General features: G+C 47.1%; 1 protein-coding gene across 1 annotated transcript in view; it reads right to left on the bottom strand.

Annotated features, from left to right (window-relative positions):
- The window catches only part of MYO1B (myosin IB), a 207,448-nt gene that overhangs the window by 119,974 nt on the left and 62,364 nt on the right, over window positions 1-25,110 (bottom strand). Inside the window, 4 exon segments of the mRNA XM_060256929.1 lie at window positions 1,411-1,474; window positions 9,174-9,220; window positions 16,156-16,260; window positions 21,201-21,295. Of these exon segments, the coding sequence (XP_060112912.1) occupies window positions 1,411-1,474; window positions 9,174-9,220; window positions 16,156-16,260; window positions 21,201-21,295 (311 nt within the window).

Genomic DNA, 25,110 nt, shown 5'->3' with positions numbered 1-25,110 from the left:
GATCCAACATGGCTTCTCTTATGTTCTTAACCTGGCTGGGCTGCCCCACCTATTCCCAGTTGCTGCAAAGGATTCCCAGCTCAGCCTCTCTCCAGGGTTGTCACGCAGCTCCACTCAACCCCACCTAGGGTCTTGCCTTGCCCTTTTCTTGAGCCAGCTTCTCAGAGCTTCTTTTGCTTCCAGCCCTGCCTCAGGGCTTTCCTCACGAGGCGCACCTCCTAGCTTGCATTAAGGCAGCTTCTTCTCTACCCTGTCCCATCCAGCGTTCCCTCTAAGCTGAGTTAGTGCCAGCAAGCTCACGGGTTTTTTAGCTTCCGGCTCACACGTTTTTGCTCAGGAAAAATGGCCTCAGGGGAAACTGTTTTATGCAGGAGCTCACAACTTTAATGCCAGTAGCTCACAGAGCAGAATTTTTGCCCACTCCACAGCTTAGAGGAGAACATTGGTCCCGTCCAGGGGTCGTTTTGTAGAAAAATAGGTGGCGGAGCTTATTAGCAAAACTCATTAGAATATGCCCCCCCCCCCAGCCAAAAGCAACCCAATGCAAGAAAGGAGAGCCCCGGGCAAGCGAGACCTGCTTGGGCTGGCTAGAGATCCAGCCAGCCCAAGCAGGCCTCACTCAATTGGGGATTTCCTGGGCTGCCCCCCCCCCAGTCAAAAGGCCAGCAAGCCACCCACCACCCAAAATCACATAAGAAGTGGAGAAAGGGTGGCGCAGGCTTCTCCAGGGGTTAATGAGGGCTGCAAGGGCGCATGGCAAAGCCCATGACGGCTGACTGGCTGCCCGCTCTCCTCATCCAGGGATTGTTATGCAGCTGCACCTCCTATTCAATGGACAAGATAGGTGGGGAGGAAGAGGGGGAACTCTCAGAAAGGTTCAGGAGCTATGCTGCTCTGAGCTCCTGCTGAATCTGAGGCCTGGTCCCGCCCCACAAGGAACCTCTCTCCCGTCCAGGAGTGGAATTCTAGCAGGAGCTCCTTTGCATATTAGGCCACACATCCCCTGATGTAGCCAATCCGTCAAGAGCTTACAAGGCTCTTTTTTTGTAAGCTCTTGGAGGATTGGCTACATCAGGGATTTGTGGCCTAATATGCAAAGGAGCTCCTGCTAGAATTCCACCCCTCCTCCCATCTATCCATCCATTTTTTAATGCCAGGTTTTTACGATCTTGAAGCCACTTACTTCTATAAAGGGGAACAAAAGGCCTCAGGAAAAGCAATTACGTGTCGCCTGGAACCTAGGTCATTTAAACAACACATCGCTTCATGGGTTTTCCATCCTTTTCGCAAACGACCTGGTCTGAAGGATTATCGCGACCAACCCCACAAAATAAATTAAACTTCCCTTTCAGAGGCGCGACTTAATTCGTAACTCGTATCCAGCATGCAAAAGATGATGCCAATACTCACAGTTGCTTATTACTCCTCCCAGAGGGTCGCCTTTGAAATCAAACTCAATGTCCATGTACTTCCCCTGTGAAGAGAACACATGTGAAGAACTTCAGGCAGGAAACCAGGAGGAGGAGGAGCCTGGAACATCTTCCCCAGGAGGAAAGGCTGAAGAGTATGGCACTTTTCCGTTTAGAAAAGAGAAGAAGAAGAATGCAGATTTATACCCCGCCCTTCTCTCTGAATCAGAGACTCAGAGCGGCTTACAATCTCCTATATCTTCTCCCCCCACAACAGACACCCTGTGAGGTGAGGGGGGCTGAGAGGGCTCTCACAGCAGCTGCCCTTTCAAGGACAGAGTCTCAGAACGGCTTACAATCTCCTATATCTTTTCCCTGCACAACAGACACCCCGTGAGGTGGGGGGGGGGGGCTGAGAGAGCTCTCACAGCAGCTGCCCTTTCAAGGACAGAGACTCAAAGCGGCTTACAATCTCCTATATCTTCTCCCCCCACAACAGACTCCCTGTGGGGTGGGTGGGGCTGAGAGGGCTCTCACCGCAGCTGCCCTTTCAAGGACACCTCTGCCAGAGCGACGGCTGACCCAAGGCCATTCCAGCAGTTGCAAGTGGAGGAGTGGGGAATCAAACCCGGTTCTCCCAGATAAGAGTCTGCTCACTTAACCACTACACCAAACAATTAAGGGGGAGCACAAGAGAGGTCTGTGAAATTACGCATGGGGTGCAGAGAGTTGGAAAAAGAGAACTTTTTTCTCTCTCTCCCAAAATGCTAGAATTTGAGGGCATCCGATGAAGCTGGTGGGCTGTAGGTTCAGGACAGACAAAAGGAAATGCTGCCTGGCACAGAGAGTGATTCAAATGTGGAACTCACTGCCAGAGGATGTAGTGATGGCCACAGGAATAAAGAACTTGAAAAGGGGGTTAGATGAATGGGGGATCAGTCTATCAGTGACTACTAGCTACAGTGACTAAGGGGAACCTCCACATCCAGAGGCACTAAGCTCTGAAACCAAGAGCCAGGAGGCAACAGCAAGGGAAGGCCACTGTGGGAGACAGGTTGCTGGACTAGATGGACCTGTGGTCTGATCCAGGAGGGCTCTTCTTATGTTCTTAGGAAGGCCCTGCTGTTGCCCATCCAGAGGAACTGGTTGGCCATTGTGTGAGATGGGGCTAGATGAGACTAGATGGGCTAGATGGACCAGTGGTCTGATCCAGCAGGGCCCTTCTGATGTTCTTACGAAGGCCTCAGCCTCTCTGCCCTGTCATTGGCCCTCTAGAGGAACTGGTTGGCCACTGTGTTAGACAGGATGCTGGACTGGATGGACCCTCACTGGTTTGATCCAGCAGGGCCCTTTTGATGTTCTTAGGAAGGCCTCAGGTCTCTATGCCCTGTTGTTGGCCCTCCAGAGGAACTGGTTGGCCACTGTGTGAGACAGGGTGCTGGACTAGATGGACCACTAATCTGATCCAGCAGGGCTCTTTACAGGGGTGGAATTCTAGCAGGAGCTCCTTTGCATATTAGGCCGCTCCCCACCATGTGGCCAATCCTCCAAGACCTTACAAAAAAGAGCCATGTAAGCTCTTGGAGGATTGGCTATATCAGGGGTGTGTGGCCTAATATGCAAATGAGCTCCTGTGAGAATTCCACCCCTGGCTCTTCATATGTTTTTATATTCAGATGTGGACAAAAATAAAGAATCAGGTATCTCAAAAATGGCTCTTTTGATTCAGAGGTAGAGAAGCTTCACTGCTTTGATACCTGTAACCTGACCAATCATTTCTAAAGAGACAGGGGTTTCACTGTAGCAGCAAGGCAAAGAAGTTAATTTTTCTTTAGCTGTGCAGAGGAAAGAGCTGACAGCTTGCAAAAGCCAAGCAATTAAATTACGTCATTAATTCCAAGGGTTTGCCATAAGTCGGAAGTGAGTTGACAGCATTTAACCATACACAAAAAGCTAAACGCCACTAAAGAATCCAGGCAGGTAGGAGACTTTTGGCAGTGGCAAACATTATGGAAATGTCAGCGATTCTTGGATGTTTACTGTCAGAATTCGAGATAAATTTGATGCTTACTGGCAGAAATTATTTTTTAAGGGGAGGGGAGAGGAGCTGATTTTTAAGTTCCCAGGGAATGATATTCTGCCGAACCTGGAAGGTTGTGTTACTTGGAACGCGAATATTTCAAAATTTTAAAATATTGTTACGTTTTAATCCTGCCCTTCTGTTTAGAAATTTGGGGCTGCGTATTATGCTACCCCTCCCATTTATCCTTAACAACCCCTCAAGGTGAGAGGATGATAACATGAAAGAGAATGGGGCCAAGAAAAGGAAGAAAGATGTAATGCAGGGGTGGCCAAACTTGCTTAATGTAAGAGCCACATAGAATAAATGGCAGACATTTGAGAGGGAGGAAGGAAGTTCTCTCAAACATCTGATGTTCATGTCTTGCAGCTCTCAGACATCTGACGTTTATTCTATGTGGCTCTTACTTCAAACAGATAGATAGTCTTCAAAAAGGATGGCCAAACTTGCTTAAAGTAAGAGCCACATGGCATAAATGTCAGATATTTGAGAGCTGTAAGACAGGAAGGGAGGGAGGGAGGAAAATAGATGGGGATGGAGGCAGGGAGAGGTGGAAAGAAAGCAACTTTAACTTTAAATGCATTCTCCAAACCACCAGCTGGCTTGACTTGATTTAAAGAGACAAATGCCTTCTCCAAGCCAGCTAATGGGGAAGTGGGGACTTCAAGAGCGACACAACAAGTGTGAAAGAGCCACACGTGGCTCCCGAGCCACAGTTTGGCCACCCCTGATTTGGTTTCACTAAGGGATCATCATCAAATGTCATCTTCACAGTTCATCTCTGAACAACAGATGCTATCAAAAACTGAATCAGAGATGCCACAGACAAAGTCAGATGGGAAGCTACCATCACGAAGTTACAAAAAGAGAAATCCTATTTCTGCCACTTGGTTTTAGGCAGCCAGTCAAGCCGAGGAGAGCATTAAAAAAGAAAGAAAAAAGGAACGCAAAACATATAATTGCAGGTTTGTGCCACTAGGCAGCATCAAATTTAGCCTTCGGGTCCCTATTTTAGCACCTTAAGTCCAATACCACATCTTGCAAACAAAGTAAAATAAAACCCTAGAGATATCGGTTGATTCGTCTATCAGTGTAGCCAGGGGTCGTTTTGTAGAAAAATAGGTGGTGGAGCTCATTTACATAACTCATTAGCATATGCCACCCCTCTCCACCAGCCAAAAGAAACCCGACACAAGAAAGGAGAAGCTTACCCGGGTAAGCGAGGCTGCCTGGGCTGGCTAGAGATCCAGCCAGTCCAAGCAGGCCTTGCTCCCCTGGGGTTCTCCTTGGTTGCCCTCCCCCTAGTCAAAAGGCCGCAAGCCACCCGCTGCTCAAAATCACATCAGAAGTGGAGAAAGGGTGGGGTGTGGGCTTCTCCAGGGGTTAATGAGGGCTGCTGGGGGTGTGGCAAAGCCCCTGGTGGCTGGTTGGCTGCCCGCTCTCCTAATCCAGGGTTTGTTATGCAGCTGCACCTACTACTCAATGGACAAGGTAGGTAGGTGGGGAGGAAGATGGGGAACCCTCAGAAAGGTTCAGGAGCTACACTCATCTGAGCTCCTGCTGAATCTGAGGCCTGAGTGTAGCCAAGTATCATGCAAAAGCAACACTTTTTTATAGCAGGAACTCCTTTGTATATTAGGCCACACCTTCCTGATATAGTCAATCCTCCAAGAGCTTACAGGGCTCTTAGTACAGAGCCTACTGTCAGCTCTTGGAGGACAGGCTACATCAGGGGGGTATAGCTTAATATTCAATGGAGTACCTGTTACAAAAAAAGCCCCGCCCCAAAGTACTTTTGTTTGATCTTGAAGAGCTGTATTCATTTCAGCAGGAGGACCAGCAGGCCTGTAACCAGGGGTGGAATTCTAGCAGGAGCTCCTTTGCATATTAGGCCACACCCTCCTGATGCAGCCAATCCTCCAGGAGCTTACAAAAAGGAGCCTTGTAATCTCTTGGAGGATTGGCTACATCCGGGGTGTGTGGCCTAATATGCAAAGGAGCTCCTGGCTAGAATTCCACCCCTGCCTGTAACACACTTGCCTCAGGCTTCTTTTTCCAAAAAAACATATAATAAAAGTGCACATTTGGGGGGCAGGAGGAGACGGACGGAGGTAGAGCCCAGACTACCATATAGCCCAAACAACAGCTGTATCAATAGTCTCCATCGAACTACTGAAAAATATATGTATTTCACCAGAGACCACCATCCCTTAAGGCAGAGCTAATGACTTAGGCAGTGACAACTGCAAATTCTCAAACTAGAGCGTTTTCTCAGCTTGCACATTTTGCTTCCAACGCAGGCTTTCAACAGTCGTTTCATTTACTTAATCACAGCACCTTGGAAGTTAATTTGTTTTACTTTTTTAAAGAAAAAAACCTCCAGTTTCAATTTTTACCTTCTCAAGTCACATTAGAATTCTAATAAATAGATTATTTCTTTCTGTCTAAGGAATTATGAGTGACTAGGTCCTTTTTCCCAGCACTTCCCTCCACTTGTGTGTTCCCTACAATCTACTTAGCAGGGCTTTTTTTGTATCAGGAACTCCTTTGCATATTAGGCCACACATCCCTGATGTAGCCAGTCCTCCAAGAGCTTCCAGTAGGCCCTGTATTAAGAGCCCTGTAAACCATGCGTGTCAAATTCATTTGTTATGAGGGCCAGATCTCATTTATTTGTTGGGTCGGGCCATGTACCTATTTAAGATTAGGTAGCAGAGATACAAATTTTATAAAGAACACAGACAAACACAAATACATATTTTTAAAAAACTTAAAACATGCTTAAAACGTTAGCACTTATTGGTCTTCAAGATGCTTTCTTTGTATTTCTCCCATGGGATCCAGGAAACTCCCTGGGAGGAGGGACGGGCCTCAGCCAATAGAAGGAAGAGAGGCTTGGCTCAGTAGCTCCACTGTGCAATTGAGAGAGCCTGGCAAAGCAAGCTATTCCTCCTCCCCTTCCTCCCCAAGGGAGGAGACTCAGCCAATGGAGAAGATAGAGGCTCTGCTCTGTAGCTCCGCTGTGCGATTGAGCAAGCCTGGCAAAGCACGCTGTGAGGCAGAAGGAATCAAGATAGAGGGAGAAGGAAGCAGATGACAGACAGTTGCTTGGGGGCCTAATAGGAGCCTTTCGGGGGCCTGATTCGGCCCCGAGCTGCATGTTTGACACCCCTGCTGTAAGCTCTTGGAGGACTGGTTATATCAGGGGTGTGTGGCCTAATATACAAAGGAGTTCCTGCTACAAAAAAGCCTTGCTACTGAGCATTATTATGTCATCCATTAAATCCCCTGACTCTAATAGATGGTTTATGTTCCTTAGTAGGCATCTGGCTTTGTTGCCCATGAATTCATCCTCCGCCGTTTAGAATTTCAAATTACTGGTGGGGGTGGGAGTAGACAGAACTTGCTAGATTTCTCCTGAAATCCAGTTCTACTTTCCCCCAACCTTTAAGTGGTTGTCGTGAAGGACAAACGAAGTCCTTCATGATGTGAAATGAGCTGTACCAGGGGCCTACCAATGTATTAAAATAAACGTCTGGCTTATAAAAGTGCAGCCAATTAATGGAAGTTTTTAAAAGTGTGGCGCGACCAGGGTTTGAATCCCAGTTGGCTTCCTGTGTCACCCTGGGTCAGACACACTTCCCCCCCACGTGTCGGATGGAGCCCCGGAGGAAAAGTGGAATAAAAAATGTGAGATAGCCCCCCCAAAAGCATTTCCTCGAATCCTAAGAGTACGAACAGTGGTTTTTGGTGTGCCTTGCTTTCAGATACAGTACAGCAGGGGTGGCCAACGGTAGCTCTCCAGATGTTTTTTGCCTACAACTCCCATCAGCCCCAGCAATCAGCCACGCTGGCTGGGGCTGATGGGAGTTGTAGGCAAAAAACATCTGGAGAGCTACTGTTGGCCACCCCTGCTATATATGGGCCTGGATGTAGGGTTGCCAAGTCCAATTCAAGCAATATCTGGGGACTTTAGGGTGCAGCCAGGAGACTTTGGGGGTGGGGCCAGGAACAAGGTTGTGACAAGCGGAATTGAACTCCAAAGGGCTGATGGGAGAGCTACCATTGGCCACCCCTGCAGTACAGTATCAGAACAATACTACTGATCTCACAGTATTTATAAATGAAAAAAGAACTGTATCTACAAAGACCAAAATGGAGGGGGGAAATGAAGCTATAAGGATCAGAAAATATCACTTCCATTCAGAACTGGTGCTGGGGGTTTTGACCCCAGCGCTGGCCCAAGTCGGGCCCCCGGGAAACATCCCCCCGCTTGACCCTCCCTCGGTCCTTTGCTTCCCCAGCACCCTCGGAGGACACTGGGGAAGGGGAACATCGCTCTCTCTCGGCTCCGAGGGGTCAGGGGAGCTCTTCCTTTCCCTCAAAGCTGAGAAAAAATGAGCGAGAGACCCAAGGATGGCGTGAGCGGGAGTTGGCACCTGGTAGGCGTCCCGGTCCCCAGGTCCCAGCGGGGGATCCCCCAGTTTGAAAGGCTTCCCCCTCACCCCCAGCCAGCTGGCTGGCGGGGGAAAGCCCCACCCCTACAGTCAGCATGCAGCTATAGAGCAAGGGCGTCAAACTCATTTGTTATGAGGGCCGGATCTGAACTAAATGTGACCTTGTTGGGCCAGGTCGTGTCAGGTTGGTCCATGTGCGTACCTATTTAAGATGAGGCAGCACAGAGATAAACTTTTTGAAGGACACACACAAACACAACTTGATTTTTATTTATTTTAAAACGTAAAACAAAACATGCTTAAAACGTTAGCCCTCGTTGGTCTGAAAGGTGCTTCTTTTGTATCTCTCCCCTGGGATCCAGGGAACTGGGCAAAGGAAGCTCTGGCTCTTTCCATCCCTCCCCAGGGGACCGGGGGAGGGAGGAGGAGCCTCAACCAATGGGGAAAAAATCAAGGTTTTGCTCTGTAGCTCCTGTGTGATTGAGCAAGCCCAGCAAAGCAAGTTGAGATGCAGAAGGGAGCAAGAAAGAGGGAGAAGGAAGCAGACAAGCGCCAGCTCCTCAGGGGCCTGATAGGAGCTCTCCGGGGCCTGATTCGGCTCCTGGGCCTCATGTTTGACACCCCTGTTCTAGATCTTTGGCAGGACCTGCAAACAGGTCTGGTTTTAAAATGTGTGCCTTTAAATTGGAGCCGGAAGCTGGAAGCACTTCATGGGGGAGGGTCAGCAAGGGGTATCTGGGGCTCTGGGGGGGCTGTTTTTTGAGGTAGAGGTGCCAAATTTGCAGCACAGCATCCAGTACCTCTCCCCAAAATACCCCCCAAGTTCCAAAAAGATTGGACCTAGGGGTCCAATTCTATGAGTCCCCCAAAAAGGTGCCCCTATCCTTCATTATTTCCTATGGAAGGAAGGCATTTAAAAAGGTGTGTGGTCCCTTTAAATGTGATGGCCAGAACTCCCTTGAAGCTCAATTATGCTTGCCACACCCTTGCTCCTGGCTCCACCCCCAAACTCTCCTGGCTCCACCTCCAAAGTCCCCAGATATTTCTTGAATTGGACTTGGCAACCCTACTCCTGGCTCCACCCCCAAAGTCTCCTGACTCCACCCCCAAAGTCCCCAGATATTCCTTGAATTGGACTTGGCAACCCTACACCCTAGGCCCTGCTTCCATTGCTTTTTTACAAGGATGAAACTGTAATCTGGGTCCACATTTTATATGGGTACTTACAAATCGAGAGGAGTTATCATTCCTTACAGTTTTGGCATTTCCAAAAGCTGGAAGAAAAAAAAATGGAGGGAAAAGTAAATAATTCAAGTCCAACAAGAACAAGAACCATGCATTTTGTTTATTATTTTTAATGGCTTCTATGCTGCCTTTCCAGTCTCTCACAATCCACAAGGGAGCAAACATAAAAAACACGCAAACCTTTGCGCAATTAAAAACACTTTTTAAATGCTAAAATCATTCAACTAAAAACATACTCTGGGTCCAAGCCAGGTTTTTTGTGCTCGTCAGGACAGACAGCTGTCACAATTCAAAGATAATTTTGTACGTAAAAGGACTCAAGATACATAAGAGCCAGCATTTGGTACATGAACTATTTTAGGGAGATAAATTATATGCAACCGTACTGTGCAATAATTTAAGTGTCCCAACTTGAAGACTATGACTTCATCTCTAAATGTGCTTACTTCAGAACTGAGTTCCAATTAGCCTTACATGCACATTATAATTATAGTCTGAGCCAGAAGAAAACTGCTTCTGGAAAAAAAAAAACCAAGGTAAGTAACTGGTAGCAGAACTAAATATTCTTGAAGCTTAAGATGGAGGAAAACAAGCGATATCTACATTTTTGTGTGTTTATTCAACCTTTCCGAATTACTCTCAGTGGCTCACAACACACAGTAGACCAGAGGTAGCCAAACTGTGGCTCAGGGACCACATGAGGCTCTTTCCCACATATTGTGTGGCTCTCAAAGCCCCCAATGCTCCATAGGCCAGCATTTCTCTCTTTAAATCACTTATCCAAGCCAAGCCAGCTGGCAGTTGGGAGAATGCATTTGACGTTAAAGTTGCTTTCTTTCCCCATCCCATCTATTTGTCTTCCTTCCTTCCTTCCTTCCTTCCTTCCTTCCTTCCTTCCTTCCTTCCTTCCTTCCTTCCTTCCTTCCTTCCTTCCTTCCTTCCCTTATCTAAGAGAACCGGGTTTGATTCCCCACTCCTCCACTTACAGCTGCTGGAATGGCCTCGGATCAGCCATAGCTAGCACAGGAGTTGTCCTTGAAAGGGCAGCTTCTGGGAGAGCTCTCTCAGCCCCACCCACCTCACGGGGTGTCTGTCGTGGGGGGAGAAGATATAGGAGATGGTAAGCTGCTCTGATTCAGAGAGAAGGGTGGGGTATAAACCTGCGGTCTTCTTCTCCTGGCTCTCAAACATCTGACGTTCAAATCTTGCGGCTCTTAAACGTCTGACATTCTATGTGGCTCTTACATTAAGCAAGTTTGCTCACGCCTGCAGTAGACAGTTCCATCCTAGACAAGAGGACTTGGGATAGACAACTATACACATAACCAGGGCTTTTTTTCCCTGGAGAACGTGCCAGAAGGGAATTCTGGAATTTCTTTGTGGCAATGAAATTCACAAAAAAGGTCTAAACATTCACGAAGGGCACTAGCAGAGAGTGACAGTCTTTAATCCAACGAAGTATGTTAAACCGTGGTTGCTTCAGGGTCATTGTTCAGCCTTAGGCACCAAAACCAAGATCCGAAAAAGATGTGTCAGCGAAAATGGTGACACATCTAAAGTTTGGAAATTGCTTTAATTAGAGGTAAGTCTGTAGAGCATGAAAATAATATCGTTTCAAAGAATCTGTGTTTTTCTCCTACATTTCCCTCTTGAGAGTTCAGAAAAAAAAAGCCCTGCATCTAACTATATACAAACATATACAACTATGCCTGTGTATGTACACACAATCCGCGTTCCAAGTTGCTGCGATTGCAGCGGGAGGGAAAATGTTGTTTCTGCTTTAACCAATTTGCATTTCAAGACTTCCCCGGATCAAAGGATGGAAAGCCAACGGGCAGCGTATGTTGCTGGATAAAGTTTTTTGGGGGATAAATGAAAGAATTGTCTCGGGAAAAAATCTTATGCCATGTGCCGTTTGCGAGCAATAAATCATCTCCCAGCCGCCGGGTCTCGGGGCTGCATATCATTACACCGCTCGCGAAACACTGGAATCCTTTATACAGGATGCAAATCAAAATACAAATGGCCCATTATAAAAGTTTGGAGACACATTCTTCGGTTTCATCATAAGCTCATTGTTTCTCTGTATTGCTCTAACAGTAGCTGCACCAGTTGGAATGTGGCGCTCTTCGGCTGGAAACCCGGACAGGCAAAATTCTTACTGAAAACTGTAATTATCACCTGATGTATAACATGCATCAGGGGTGGAATTCTAGCAGGAGCTCCTTTGCATAATAGGCCACACCCCCTGGTGTAGCCAATCCTCCAAGAGCTAACAAAAAAGAGCCTTGTAAGCTCCTGGAGGATTGGCTACATCAGGGGGTGTGGCCTAATATGCAAAGGAGCTCCTGCTAGAATTCCACCCCTGATATGCGTTATATTTTAATAAAAACAATCAAATTGTATCAGAAAGGCACAGGTGAATCCTGCTCCTTAATATGCAAGAAACCTGCGTGGGGCAGCGGTTTGAGTTCTGGATTCTCGCTGGGAGGCCCCGGATTCAAATCTCTCCCCTGTTTAAGCCTCACCCACTTGACTGGTTTCACTCTCAGCATTCTTCACGGGGTTATTAGGAAAATAAAAGCAGAGAGGGACCATGGATATCACCCTGAGTTTCCTGGAAGAATAGGGTTGCCAAGTCCAAGAAATATCTGGGGACTTTGGGGATGGAGCTAGGAGACATTGGGGGTGGAGCCAGGAGCAAAGTTATGACAAGCATAATTGAACTCCAAAGAGACATCCTGTGAATTTAGGGGGAGGTATTTTTGAGTTTCCTACATTGTGCAGGGGGTTCCTGGAAGTCCCTTCCAACTCTATGATTCTATGATGAGGCCATCACATTTAAAGGGACCGCACATCTTTTAAATGCCTTCCCTCCACTGGAAATAATGAAGGATAGGGGCACCTTATTTGGGGGCTCATAGAATTGGACCCCTTGGTCCAATCCTTTAGAAACGTGGAGGGAGTCACTGGATGCTATGCTGAAAATTTGGTGCCTCTACCTCAAAAAATACCCCCCCCCCAGATACCCATAGATCAATTCTCCATTATATCCTATGGGAATCAGCCTCCATAGGGAATAATGGAATGCCCAGCAGACATTCCCCCCCACTGGCTTTCTGATGACCCTGAAGCGGAGGGAGGGCCTCCAAACCAGGGGATCTCCTGTCCCCACCTGGGGATTGGCAACCCTATGGCGGGAGGGTAATAAAAAATGGAGCACAAGACAGATTTTTTAATCAGCTGAGTGCTCCAAATCTACCAGCAGTGTACGCAGTGCCCACTTCTAAAAGCTAGAAACCTGATGATTGAGAAAGGGAGAACAAAACCCACCCCGTGTCACCCTGCCTCACAGCTGACTGGTAAGATTTTAGCTTTTTAAAAAACAGATTTTAAACGGCTCCCCCTGAAAAGGCATCAGCCATTAGGCGCTATGGCTCTCTTTGTGCCATGTCAGGCCCTTCAGATGTATACCGATTCGGGTTAACGCAATGGCAGGCCATCTCTGCTCCTATATTGCCTGGAAAACCCCACGGGGTTGCCCTGAATCAGTTCTAACTCGATGGCACGCTTCTCTTTAGTTCCCACAAACATCTGCCCAACCAAAACAAGGGCTTAAAGGCCTTTAGTCAAAACTAATGGTAGATTTGTACGGTTGGATACTACACAGTTCGGAAGTTTTTCAAAGCCACATTTAGCACATTTCTAAACAGCCATTGGCCGTTCCTGGTAACTTGCTAATAATATCATGCTGCCAAAAACAAGCTTAATAGTGATAAATTATATATTTATATATTTTAAATTGGGTTTTTTTTTACTGTTGACTCTTATGTTCTTATAAATATGGAACAGAGGTCCATCACTGGCTATTAGCCACAGTATATATATATGTGTGTATATGTATGTATGTGTATACACACACACATATATTGGTCACTGTGTGACACAGAGTGTTGGACTGGATGGGCCATTGGCCTGATCCAACATGGCTTCTCTTATGTTCTTATGTGACACAGAGTATTGGACTGGAGGGGTCATTGGCCTGATCCAACAGGGCTTCTCTGATGTTCTTATGTGACACAGAGTGTTGGACTGGATGGGCCACTGGCATGATCCAACATGGCTTCTCTTATGTTCTTACGTGACACAGAGTGTTGGACTGGATGGGCCATTGTCCTAATCCAACATGGCTTCTCTTATGTTCTTATGTGACACGGAGTGTTGGACTGGAGGGGCCATTGGCCTGATCCAACATGGCTTCTCTTATGTTCTTGTGTGACCCAGAGTGTTGGACTGGATGGGCCACTGGCCTGATCCAACATGGCTTCTCTTATGTGACACAGAGTGTTGGACTGGAGGGGTCATTGGCCTGATCCAACAGGGCTTCTCTGATGTTCTTATGTGACACAGAGTGTTGGACTTGATGGGCCATTGGCCTAATCCAACATGGCTTCTCTTATGTTTTTATGTTACACAGAGTTTTGGACTGGATGAGTCATTGACCTGATCCAACAGGGCTTCTCTTATGTGACACAGAGTGTTGGACTGGAGGGGCCACTGGCCTGATCCCACATGGCTTCTCTTATGTTCTTATGATGTAGCCCGCCCTGAGCCTGTTCTACAGGAAGGGCAGGCTAAAAATTGAATAAAATAAATAAAACTCTTGTCGTTTCAGATTTTATATATTTCAAATTGGTCTTTTATTGTTTCTACTGTTGATTGTTTTTATGATGTAACCCACCCTGAGCCTGTCCTACGGGAAGGGCGGGCTAAAAATAGCAGAAGATAAAATAAGTAAGAAAATAAATAACATTAGCAGAAACAATCCTTTCAAGTGTTCATCTTGGGGATACATCAAGATGGGTACTGATGTTAGACTCTTTGAAGCAGTAGGAAAAAAAGCAAGAACTACTAGATTTTTGCTCTTTTCTACTGGACGTTTTAACCCACGATAATATTAAAGGGCATATACATATAATAGAGGCTAAGGCAGAATATCTAAATATACCAATACACCTGAATCCGGGGCTTTTCGTGTAGTTGGAACTCCTTGGCATATTGGGCCATACACTCCCTGATGTAGCCAATCCTCCTGGAGCTTATAGCAGGCCCTATAGTAACAGCTCCTGTAAGCTCTTGGAGGATCGGCTACATTTTATTTATTTATTTATTTATTTTATTCCGGGATTTATATCCCGCCCTTCCCACGAGTGGCTCAGGGCGGCTTACAACAGACAACAAAACAATAAAATCGGAATAAATTAGTTACATTTAAAATCAAGCATTTAAAAACCTAAAACCTTAAAATTAGTATTAACTATAGAGTTATCACAGAAATCTAGAAAGCTACATTTATCCAGTCAGGGGTAGGCTAACCGGAAGAGGGTCGTCTTACAGGCCCTGCGGAACTGGGTAAGATCCCGCAGGGCCCTCACCTCTTCCGGTAGCTGGTTCCACCACATAGGGGCCGTTGTAGAGAAGGCCCTGTCTCTCGTTGTATTGAGACGCACTTCCTTGGGCCCGGGGATGTTGAGAAGATTTTGGGTCCCAGACCTCAGTACTCTTTGGGGAACGTGTGGGGAGAGACGGTCCCTCAGGTAGGCAGGTCCCAGGCCATATAGGGCTTTAAAGGTAATAACCAGCACCTTGTACCGGACCCGGTATGTTATTGGGAGCCAGTGCAGAGCCCGAAGACCCGGCCGAATGTGCCCCCATCTTGGGAGGCCCAATAACAGCCGGGCCGCGGCATTCTGCACCAGCTGCAGTTTCCGGGTCCGGCACAGGGGCAGCCCCATGTAGAGGTCATTGCAGTAATCCAACCTCGAGGTGACCGTAGCGTGAATCACTGTTGCTAGGTCGTCAGGGTCCAGGAAGGGGGCCAACTGCCTTGCCCGTCTAAGATGAAAAAACGCGGACTTGGCAGTGGCCGCTATCTGGGCCTCCATCTTTAGGGACGGCTCCAGTAGCACCCCCAGGCTTCTGACCCTGTCCGCTGGCCTCAGCGGTACACCGCCAAAAGTTGGCAGGGGGATTCCCCCCCCCCCCGGTCCCCGACGGCCCAAACAAAGGACCTCTGTCTTCGCAGGATTCAGTGTCAGTCCACTCAGTCTGAGCCACTCAGCCACGGCCTGTAATGCCTGATCTAGGTTCTCTGGGGCGCAGACCGGTCGGCCGTCCATAAGTAGATAGAGCAGGGGTGTATGGCCTGATAGAGCAGATCAGGGGTGTATGGCCTGATATGCAAAGCAGCTCCTGCTAGAATTCCACCCCTGGATACTACACAGTTTGGAAGTTCTTCAAGGTCACGGTGCCACATTTAGCAGATTTCTCAAGGGTCATTGGCCGTTCCTGTTAACTTGCTAATAGTATCATGCCACCCAAAACCAGTTTAATAGTGATAAGAACATTAGCAGAAGCAATCTCTTCAAGGGTTCACCTTGGGGATACATCTAGATGGGTACCGACGTTAGTCTCTTTGCAGCAGTTGAAAAAAGCAAGAGCTACTAGATTTTTGCTCCTTTCTACTGGAAGCACATACATATAACAGAGGCTAAGGCAAAATATCTAAATATACAAACACTCCAGGGCTTTTTATGTAGCTGGAACTCCTTTGCATATTAGGCCACACACACCCCTGATGTAGCCAATCCTCCTGGAGCTTCCAGTAGGCCCTGTAAGAAGAGCTCTGTAAGTTCTTGGAGGATTGGCTACATCAGGGGGCGTGGCCTAATATGCAAAGGAGTCCCTGCTACACAAAAAACCCTGCCTGAATCATAAAGACCAGGGGAGGGGGGAAAGTGGCAACGAACCTCCAAGATCTCTCAACCACTCATTTGTGGGAGTTGGAGAAGACAGGAATATTTCACTAGCTGAACTGTTTATTTCCCATTATTGCAGCATAAGCCTTTTCGCAGCGTACTCAGCAAACGTACAATAGAGTCTATATTGGTTGCTCTCTTCTTACCTTCAAGTACGGGATTAGACTGCAGAAGTTGTTCTTTCACTTGGTTCACTTCTGCTCCCTTTCCACAAACAGCGGCCACATAAGACATGACAAGTTTGCTGGCCTCTACAGATCAGGAAGAGAAAAAGCGTTAAAATTAGAGCGATCCAAGCTAATGCAGACTTCTGCATTAAAGACTTATGCAGGTTCAAAGTTGATTGCTTATTTGCAACAAGAAGGCAAGAACTGAACTGATCCACCATAAGAATCACATACGAAGCCTTTTGTTTTCACTGGGACATTATATATTTCTTTCTATCAAAATTCCCCGCTCATTCACCCTCAGAACAAACATCAAGAGATTCAAAACCAACGTTCCCTCTAAGCTGCAGAGTCTTGTGAGCAAAAATTCTACTTTGTAAGCTACTGGTATTAGTTGTGAGCTACTGCATACATTATTGTGCTCTGGGGTCATCCTTCCTGAGCTAAGACAAAAATGTGTGAGCTGGAGGCTAAAAATCTGTGAGCTAGCTCACGCTAACTCAACTTAGAGGGAACACTGAGCTCAACATATGCTCAAATGCTAATTACTCGCTTTTATCTGGGAATGAGATTTGCATAAGTATGAACGTAAGAACATAAGAGAAGCCACGTTGGATCAGGCCAATGGCCCATCCAGTCCAACACTCTGTGTCACATAAGAACATAAGAGAAGCCATGTTGGATCAGGCCAATGGCCCCTCCAGTCCAACACTCTGTGTCACATAAGAACAGAAGAGAAGCCATGTTGGATCAGGCCACCTAGTTTGCCTAGTGAGCGAGCCGGCCCTGTCCACACACAACAGACACCCTATGAGGTAGGTGGGGCTGAGAGAGCTCTTATGGCAGCTGCCCTTTCAAGCCTGCTTACGTCTTGCAAACTGGTCATGGCTACTACAAAGAAACTAGGAATCAAAAAGATACAGATTAAGTCTATCGATCAAGATGGGCTGCCGCGTTCTTCTTTCCGTAGCGGCAGAAAAGAGCCAGAGTCCACTGGAGAGCCAGTTTGGTGTAGTGGTTAAGTGTGCGGACTCTTATCTGGGAAAACCGGGTTTGATTCCCCACTCCTCCACTTGCAGCTGCTGGAATGGCATTGGGTCAGCCACAGCTCTCGTAGGAGTTGTCCTTGAAAGAGCCAGTTTGATGTAGTGGTTAAGTGTGCAGACTCTTATCTGGGAAAACCGGGTTTGATTCCCCACTCCTCCACTTGCAGCTGCTGGAATGGCCTTGGGTCAGCCAGAGCTCTTGTAGGAGATGTCCTCAAAAGGGCAGCTGCTGTGAGAGCCCTGTTAGCCCCACCTACCTCACAGGGTGTCTGCTGTGGGGAAGGAGGGGGAGGTAAAGGAGATTGTGACCGCTCTGAGGAGATTCAGAGTATAGGGCAGGATATAAATCCAATATCTTCTTCTTCTTAAAGTCTAACAAAAGTCTAACAACATTTACGGCAGGAGACGAGCTTTCGTGAGTCACTGCTCACTTCTTCAGATGGCTCCCCCGCCAAAAATTTTGTTAATCTTTAAATGGCTACTGGAGCATTGCTCTTTACTACTAATGATGTCTAGTCAGACAATCCCTTGTGCAAAGGGAACTGCCTCCTAGCAATGGAAAGTCTAACTGCACCAAAGCTACTGGACCTGACACATCTCCTTGAACAATGCACATTATTTCCTTACCTTCCGACAGGAATTATTTCAGACTTGCATTAAGAAAGCACTGAAGCAGCAAAACGAGGGGGGGGGCTCAAAATGGGAGGGGGGCTGTGCCAATGCAGTGACCTAAGAGGCCCCCTGTTCAAGAATAATCCCAACTCTTTGGTCCAAACTGAGTTTTGATCAAATTTACAAGGATTTTTTTTCCAAAAGAACACTGCAGATTTACACCCCACCCTTCTCTCTGAATCAGAGACTCAGAGCGGCTCACAATCTCCTGTATCTTCTTCCCCCACAACAGACACCCTGTGAGGTGGGTGGGGCTGAGAGAGCTCTGACAGAAGCCGCCCTTTCAAGGACAACTCCTGCGAGAGTTATGGCTGACCCACGGCCATTCCAGCAGGTGCAAGCGGAGGAGCGGGGAATCAAACCCAGTTCTCCCAGATAAGAGTCCACGCACTTAACCACTGCACCAAACAAAAAAGGACAAAGAATTCTGCTTTAAGAGAGAGACTAGTCATTCTGACTCCTCTCCGCGGGCTTTTTAGCACAGGGTTCCTAATCTTGTTGAGCCAGAGGGCATCTTTGGAATTCCGACACAGTGTGGTGGGCGCAGCCGCAAAATGGCTGCTGTGGGAGGCGGAGCCACTCACAAAATGGCTGCCTCAGCTTACCGTTAGTCACACAGTGAAGATCCTTGTGCTGGGGTGGCAGCTGCTGCCAAAACATTGTTTTAAAAGTCTGCACAGCCACTTAAATCTCCAATGGCTATTCTGAAGGTTTGCTGGGCAAAAGGTCCACTTGGCTCAACCCACCTCCTGTAAACACTTAGTGGGCACCAGTGTTCCCTCTAGGCTGACTTAGCGTGAGCTAGCTCACAGATTTTTAGCCTCCGGCTCACAGATTTTTGTCTTCACTCAGGAAAAACAGCCCCAGAACATACTAATTTATGCAGTAACTCACAACTTTAATGCCAGTTGCTCACGAAGTAGAATATTTGCTTAACAAGACTCCATGACTTAGAGGGAGTATTGGTGGGCATATGTGGAGGGGATGTCATGTGGTAGTAGTGCTCTAGTTTGAGGGCAAAACTCTATGGCAAAACTGCCCTCAAACCATAGAGTTTTGACCCAGAACCAAAGCACTGCTGCGTGATGTCCACAATATGATGACATCACTTCCATGTGACGTCATCATGTCAGGGATATCCCACACAGACAGTAGCAGGAAGGAGCACTGGAAAGCAGGGGATCCCCCACCTGGGCTTGGGTACAGGGAACCCTATTCGTGGCAGCCATTTTGTTGCTGTGCCCCATTATACCATGAATTCCAAATATGCATGCAGGCTCAAAAAAGTTAAGGACCCCTGTTGTACTGAATTCACGTATTTCCAGTTTCCCTTTTTTTATTTGTAGCCTTTATCATTGATCTGGCATTCCACTTTGGTGTAGTGGTTAAGTGTGCGGACTCTAATCTGGGAGAACCGGGTTTGAGTCCCCACTCCTCCACTTGCACCTGCTGGAATGGCCTTGGGTCAGCCATAGCTCTCGTAGGAGTTGTCCTTGAAAGGGCAGCTTCTGGGAGAGCTCTCTCAGCCCCACCTACCTCACAGGGTGTCTGTTGCGGGGGAGGAAGGGAAAGGAGATTGTGAGCCGCTCTGAGACTCTGAGATTCAGAGTATAGGGCGGGATATAAATCCAATCTCATAATCACATTCCTGCTGAATTACAAATGAAACTCTTGCAAAACTCAATTTCCCAATGCACTTCCACGGAGAAGTCACCTCTGTCACACGATTTGTGAGCACCCTCAAATCAGAGTTCCCACAGTCATCAAAAACAAGCTAAAATTGGGCATATGCCTTCAAATTTATTACATGAGACAAAAAAAAAAAGAAATACAGCAGAGGAAACGTTTTAGAACAGATTTTCCTGTCTTGTCACGTCTGACATAGGAGGCTCTTTTTCTAGCAGAAACTCCTCTGCATATTAGGTCACGCCCCCTGATGAAGCCAATCCTCCTGGAGTTTAGTGTAGGCCTGGTACTAACAGTCCTCTAAGCTCTTGGAGGATTGGCTACATCAGGGGGCGTGGCCTAATATGCAGAAAAGCTCCTTCTAGAAAACGAGCCCTTGGGGGAGGGTCCTAAGATCTCATTTTTCTGCTCTTCCAAAGTCCCTCCCCTTGATACCTCCATATCTTAAAAAAAAATGCTAGGAAGAAGGAACTCTTTAAGGAGATGAACTTTGGTTGGGATTTCTGATGGCATGAGCTACTAGGATGATCAAGTACTTCTTTTATGGGTTGGCTGAAAAAAACACCTATATGCCTTAATTTGTACGAAATGCAGATGGGCCATAAAACTTACACTTCGTTTCCGACAGCCTGTGACAAGCACAAACATAACTGAAATCGTTCTATGAATTCTGCTCAATAACCCAAGAACTTCAGCCAACAAAGAGGGGGTTAGGAATGGAAGGGCGTTTCAGTTTTTAAACCGTTAGGCTCAGATCATGAATCACAGCTGATTTTAATGACGATTGGCCTAAGAAATCAGGATCCGACTTACAGCTTGGCTCCTCCTCTCTCTCCACATATGCTGGTTTTTGTCTCCTTCACTCTGGCCAAGCAACCTCATAGCCAGGGTGTTCACTGAGGTGGTGCCGGGTAAACATCTGGAGCAGAGGCCCATCGGTGGCTATTAGCTACAGGGTATTGCTGGAGCTCTCTAACTGGGACAGTGATGCTCTGTATTCTTGGTGCTTGAAGGGACAACAATGGGAGGGCTTCTAGGATCCTGGCCCCACTGATGGGCCTCCTGATGACGCTTGGATTTTTTTGGCCACTGAATGACATAGAGAGTTGGACTGGATGATGATGATGATGATGATATTGGATTTATATCCCGCCCTCCACTCCGAAGAGTCTCAGAGCGGCTCACAATCTCCTTTCCCTCCCTCCCCCACAACAGACACCCTGTGAGGTGGGTGGGGCTGGAGAGGGCTCTCACAGCAGCTGCCCTTTCAAGGACAACCTCTGCCAGAGCTATGGCTGACCCAAGGCCATTCCAGCAGGTGCAAGTGGAGGAGTGGGGAATCAAACCTGGTTCTCCCAGAGAAGAGTCTGCACACTTGACCACTACAGGTCACTAGCCTGACTCAACATGCTTCTCTTATGTTTTTATGGATGGGGCAATGATTCTCTGTATTCCTGGTGCTTGGGGCCGTCACAGAGACAGCAATGGGCTCCTGGTATGTGCAGGATGAGCACGAAATCAGTTTCAACATCAGACAAGTCGACACAAAGGTGTCAAGCCCTGAAATCCCACAAATCAGTCCAAAAGGAGCAGTTTTGTACGAAAAAAACGGCGGGTTACCTGTTTTTCCAGCTCCGCTCTCTCCGGTGATGAGTATGCACTGATCTTTATCCTGGTCTCTCAGAGATCGATACGCCTCATCCGACAGGGCAAAACTAGAGGGGGAAATGTGATAAATTGAAGCAGACAGGTAAGACACCGTGAATGATGCATACAACGTATTCTCCTGACACGGCAGTCAAGAGGAAAACACTACTATCTAGGTCATTCCTATCGCTGTCGTGCCAGAAACAAAGCGGATCTCAACTTCAGACACAAGAATTTCTCCACAGTCACCTGAAAAAAAAATTGCACGTAAATGAGAGAGCGCGGGCAAGTATACACAACCTTTAGTATCACACATAAAAATATCGGCATCCATCTGCAACTCTCCTGTAATCTCCGTGTGGCACTGAATATCAACTTGCACAGCTACAAATCTATAGCCTATACAATGTAATTCAGATTTTGGCCTTTGGGGGAAAAATGCATAAGGTTTTGAATGCTGACTGAAGACGTTACCAAACTGGAAAGTTGTTTTTTTTTTTGTAGAAGGGGAAGCAATGAAATGTACCCCACTTCCACTGAGTCTGTTTCACAGTGTTGTGGACACCTAGCTGATCCAAACTACTGTAAGCTCCTTCATTTTATTGAGAATGAACATAGAATCATGGAGTTGGAAGGGACCTCCAGAGTCATCTAGTCCAACCCCCCCACACAATACAGGAAATTCACAAATACCTCCTCCTAAGTTCACAGGATCAGCATTGCTGTCAGATGGCCATCTGGCCTCTGTTTAAAAACCTCCAAGGAAGGAGAGCCCATCACCTCCTGAGGAATCCTGTTCTACTGAGGAACTGCTCTATCACAAGGTTCTTCCTAGTGTTCAGCCAGAAACTCCTGATTTAATTTCAGCCTGTTGGTTCTGGTCCGACCTTCTGGGGCCACAGAAAACAATTCCACACCATCCTCACCATCTTTGTCACACTCCTCTGGACTCGTTCCAGCTTGTCTATAGCCTTCTTAAAATGTGGTGTCCAGAACTGAATGTGTACATTAATGTGTATGAAAGCTCAAAAGCCATTTCAGATGAACTCATGTTTAACAGCCACGCTTAAGTGAAATTAAAAATAATTCGATTTAAATTGGATATGATTTAACTCATTAAAACTTGGGCAGGGGAGGGGAGTCATCCATCTTTAATCCACCACGGTTATTGCAGGAATTTTTCTGCAATAATTGCCTGCACAATTGCTACAATTACTGGCAAGAGCTACTGTCTGATCTGTTCAAGGGCAGGAGGACTTCTATTTACACAGACATGTTATTGAGAGACAGGGAGAAAGACAGAGAGATGAGCAGCCCTATCACAAATTACAGGGGAAAGTGTGTGCGTGGTGGAGGGAGAGATATCTGAAATAAACCAAACGAGAACAAGAAGTGACTTAGAACAGCTTTGGGAAAAGAAGGCTGTTTGAATATGCCCCTCCCATCTAAACTACTGGCCCACCCATCTCTTAATTTATGCCAGTTGTCAAAAACATACTAGGATCACCAAATCCCCACCCCCACCCCAAGCCTCTGGAAAGGGTCTTGAACCTATTGTACCATAGAGTTTTCCCTCCCAAATGGTTGACGTCATTGTGCTGGCGATGTCGGGGGAGGTTCCAGTGTGGGCCGGTGGGTTGGGAACCTCCCGGGTGGGAGAATCCCTGCCTGGACCGGGGTCTTGGAACCCCTATAAATCAGAGATCCCCAACATAGTGTTGGGCAGGGCTTTTTTTGTAGCAGGAACTCCTCTGCATATTAAGCCACACACCCCTGATGTAGCCAGTCCTCCTGGAGTTTACAGTAGGGCCAGTACTAAGAGCCCTGGAAGCTCCAGGAGGATTGGCTACATCAGGGGTGGGTGGCCTAATATGCAAAGGAGTTCCTGCTACAAAAAAGCCCTGGTGTTTGGGGGTACCTTTCCAGGTGCCCGCATGGTCTGTTTTCAGAAAGTGGGTGGGGCCAGGTAGGCTCCAGGCTGGGCGGGCTTCTGATTCCACATTGAAATCTGATTGGCTGTAAAGATTAAAATGACATTTCAGGTGCCACTACAGAGTTGGTTTTATTGTCTCTGTTTGACTCTTCTTTCCCAGTGTATTTTTTTTTAAAAAAATACCCCTCTATTATCCCCTATACTTGGGCTTCCCAGGTGGCCATAAGAACATAAGAGAAGCCATGTTGGATCAGGCCAATGGTCCATCCAGTCCAACACTCTGTGTCACACAGTGGCCAAAAAAATTATATATATATAATTTTGCCATTTGTAGCTGCACCCACCATGAGAGGTCAGAATTCGAAATGTGCCCACGGGCTCAAAAAGTCTGTGGTCCCCCTGCCCCTAGATTCAGACCTGGGCATTCTTTGAACCCAAGAAACTCATGTTAACTGTTAACTGGCTATGATTTTAACCCTCCTAGGGCACATACGAAACAATTGCATTTATTGTGTATCGCTAAAGGCCATTGCAATATATCACAAAAGACATGAGTCATAAACAAGGCCATTAGAATAACGAGATTGGAAAGCGCTTATCGTGTTAAAACATTTCACCCTTCAGGTAGAACTTTTGCCTGCATTTCCTTGGCTTCTAAGGCAGCCAACTACACTCGGTGGGAAATGCATAACCAAAGTTCCCTCTGAGCTGCAGAGCCTTGTGATCAAAAATTCTACTTCGTGGGCTACTGGCAGGGCTTTTTTGTAGCAGGAACTCCTTTGCATATTAAGCCACACACCCCTGATGTAACCAATCCTCCAAGAGTTTACAGGAGTCTTCTTACAGGGCCTGCTGTAAGGATTGGCTACATCAGGGGGATTGGCTACATCAGGGGTGTGTGGCCTAATATGCAAAGGAGCTCCTGCTGCAAAAAAAGCCCTGTCTATTGGCATTAAAGTCGTTTATTTTTATTTACTTATTTTATTTGATTTGATTTATATCCTGCCCTCCCCGCTGAAGCAAGCTCAGGGCGGCTCACAGTATAAAACCATAACAAACAATTAAAATCCATACATATAATAAAATTACACATTCCATAATTAAAACAGAAAACTTTGGTGCTAGTCTCTTTGATGTTACATCATTGCAAAGGCGACAGTATTTCTGCCATTTCCCTACGACACAAGGCTCAGCATCGGTCGAAAGCCAACCGGAAGAGAGTGGTCTTACAGGCCTTGCGGAACTGTGAGCTACTGCATAAATTAGTGTGCTCTGGGGTCATCCTTCCTGAAGTGACAAAAATGTCTGAGCTGGAGGCTAAAAATCTGTGAGCTGGCTCACACTAACTCAGTTTAGAGGGAACATTGCTAACCCTCTAGGAAAAAGCTTACAAGAAGTGTACTGAACAATGGACTGAGCAAAACAGGGCAACAGTTCATGCCCAGAATCTCACAGAGACTGTCTCTTGTGCAGACATTGCTGGAAACATCCTCCATGCAATGTCTTCACACCACTCCAGTTCCGATTGTCACATGGGGTTGCCAAGTCCTCTTCATCCCCCGGCAGGGGACATCTGTGTGCGGAATGCGTGGGCGATGGAATAACGTCACCCGGAAGTGACGTCATCAAAATGGTGGCGCCCGTGCAGGGCCGTTCTAGGCGTTTCCGGGAAAACTCTATAGTTTCCCCAGACGCTCTAGCTATTTGGGAGGTTATAACTCTGTGGCACCTATTGTACCATAGAGTTTTACCTCCCAAATGGCTAGAGCGTCCAGGAAAACCATAGAGTTTTCCCGGAAACACCTAGAGCGCCCCCACCATTTTGATGACGTCACTTCCAGGTGATGTCATCGCCCCAGCGATGCAGGGGGAGGCTCCCCCCGTGGGCCCAATGTGGGCCGGCAGGTTGAGAACCTTCCTGGCAGGAGATTCCCCGCTCGGACCGGGGGC

The sequence above is a fragment of the Heteronotia binoei genome, chromosome 16 (assembly GCF_032191835.1).
Source record: "Heteronotia binoei isolate CCM8104 ecotype False Entrance Well chromosome 16, APGP_CSIRO_Hbin_v1, whole genome shotgun sequence".
Classification (NCBI taxonomy): domain Eukaryota; kingdom Metazoa; phylum Chordata; class Lepidosauria; order Squamata; family Gekkonidae; genus Heteronotia; species Heteronotia binoei.
Note: the sequence above shows the minus strand (reverse complement) of the source record. Positions and strands in the feature narration are given on the sequence as shown.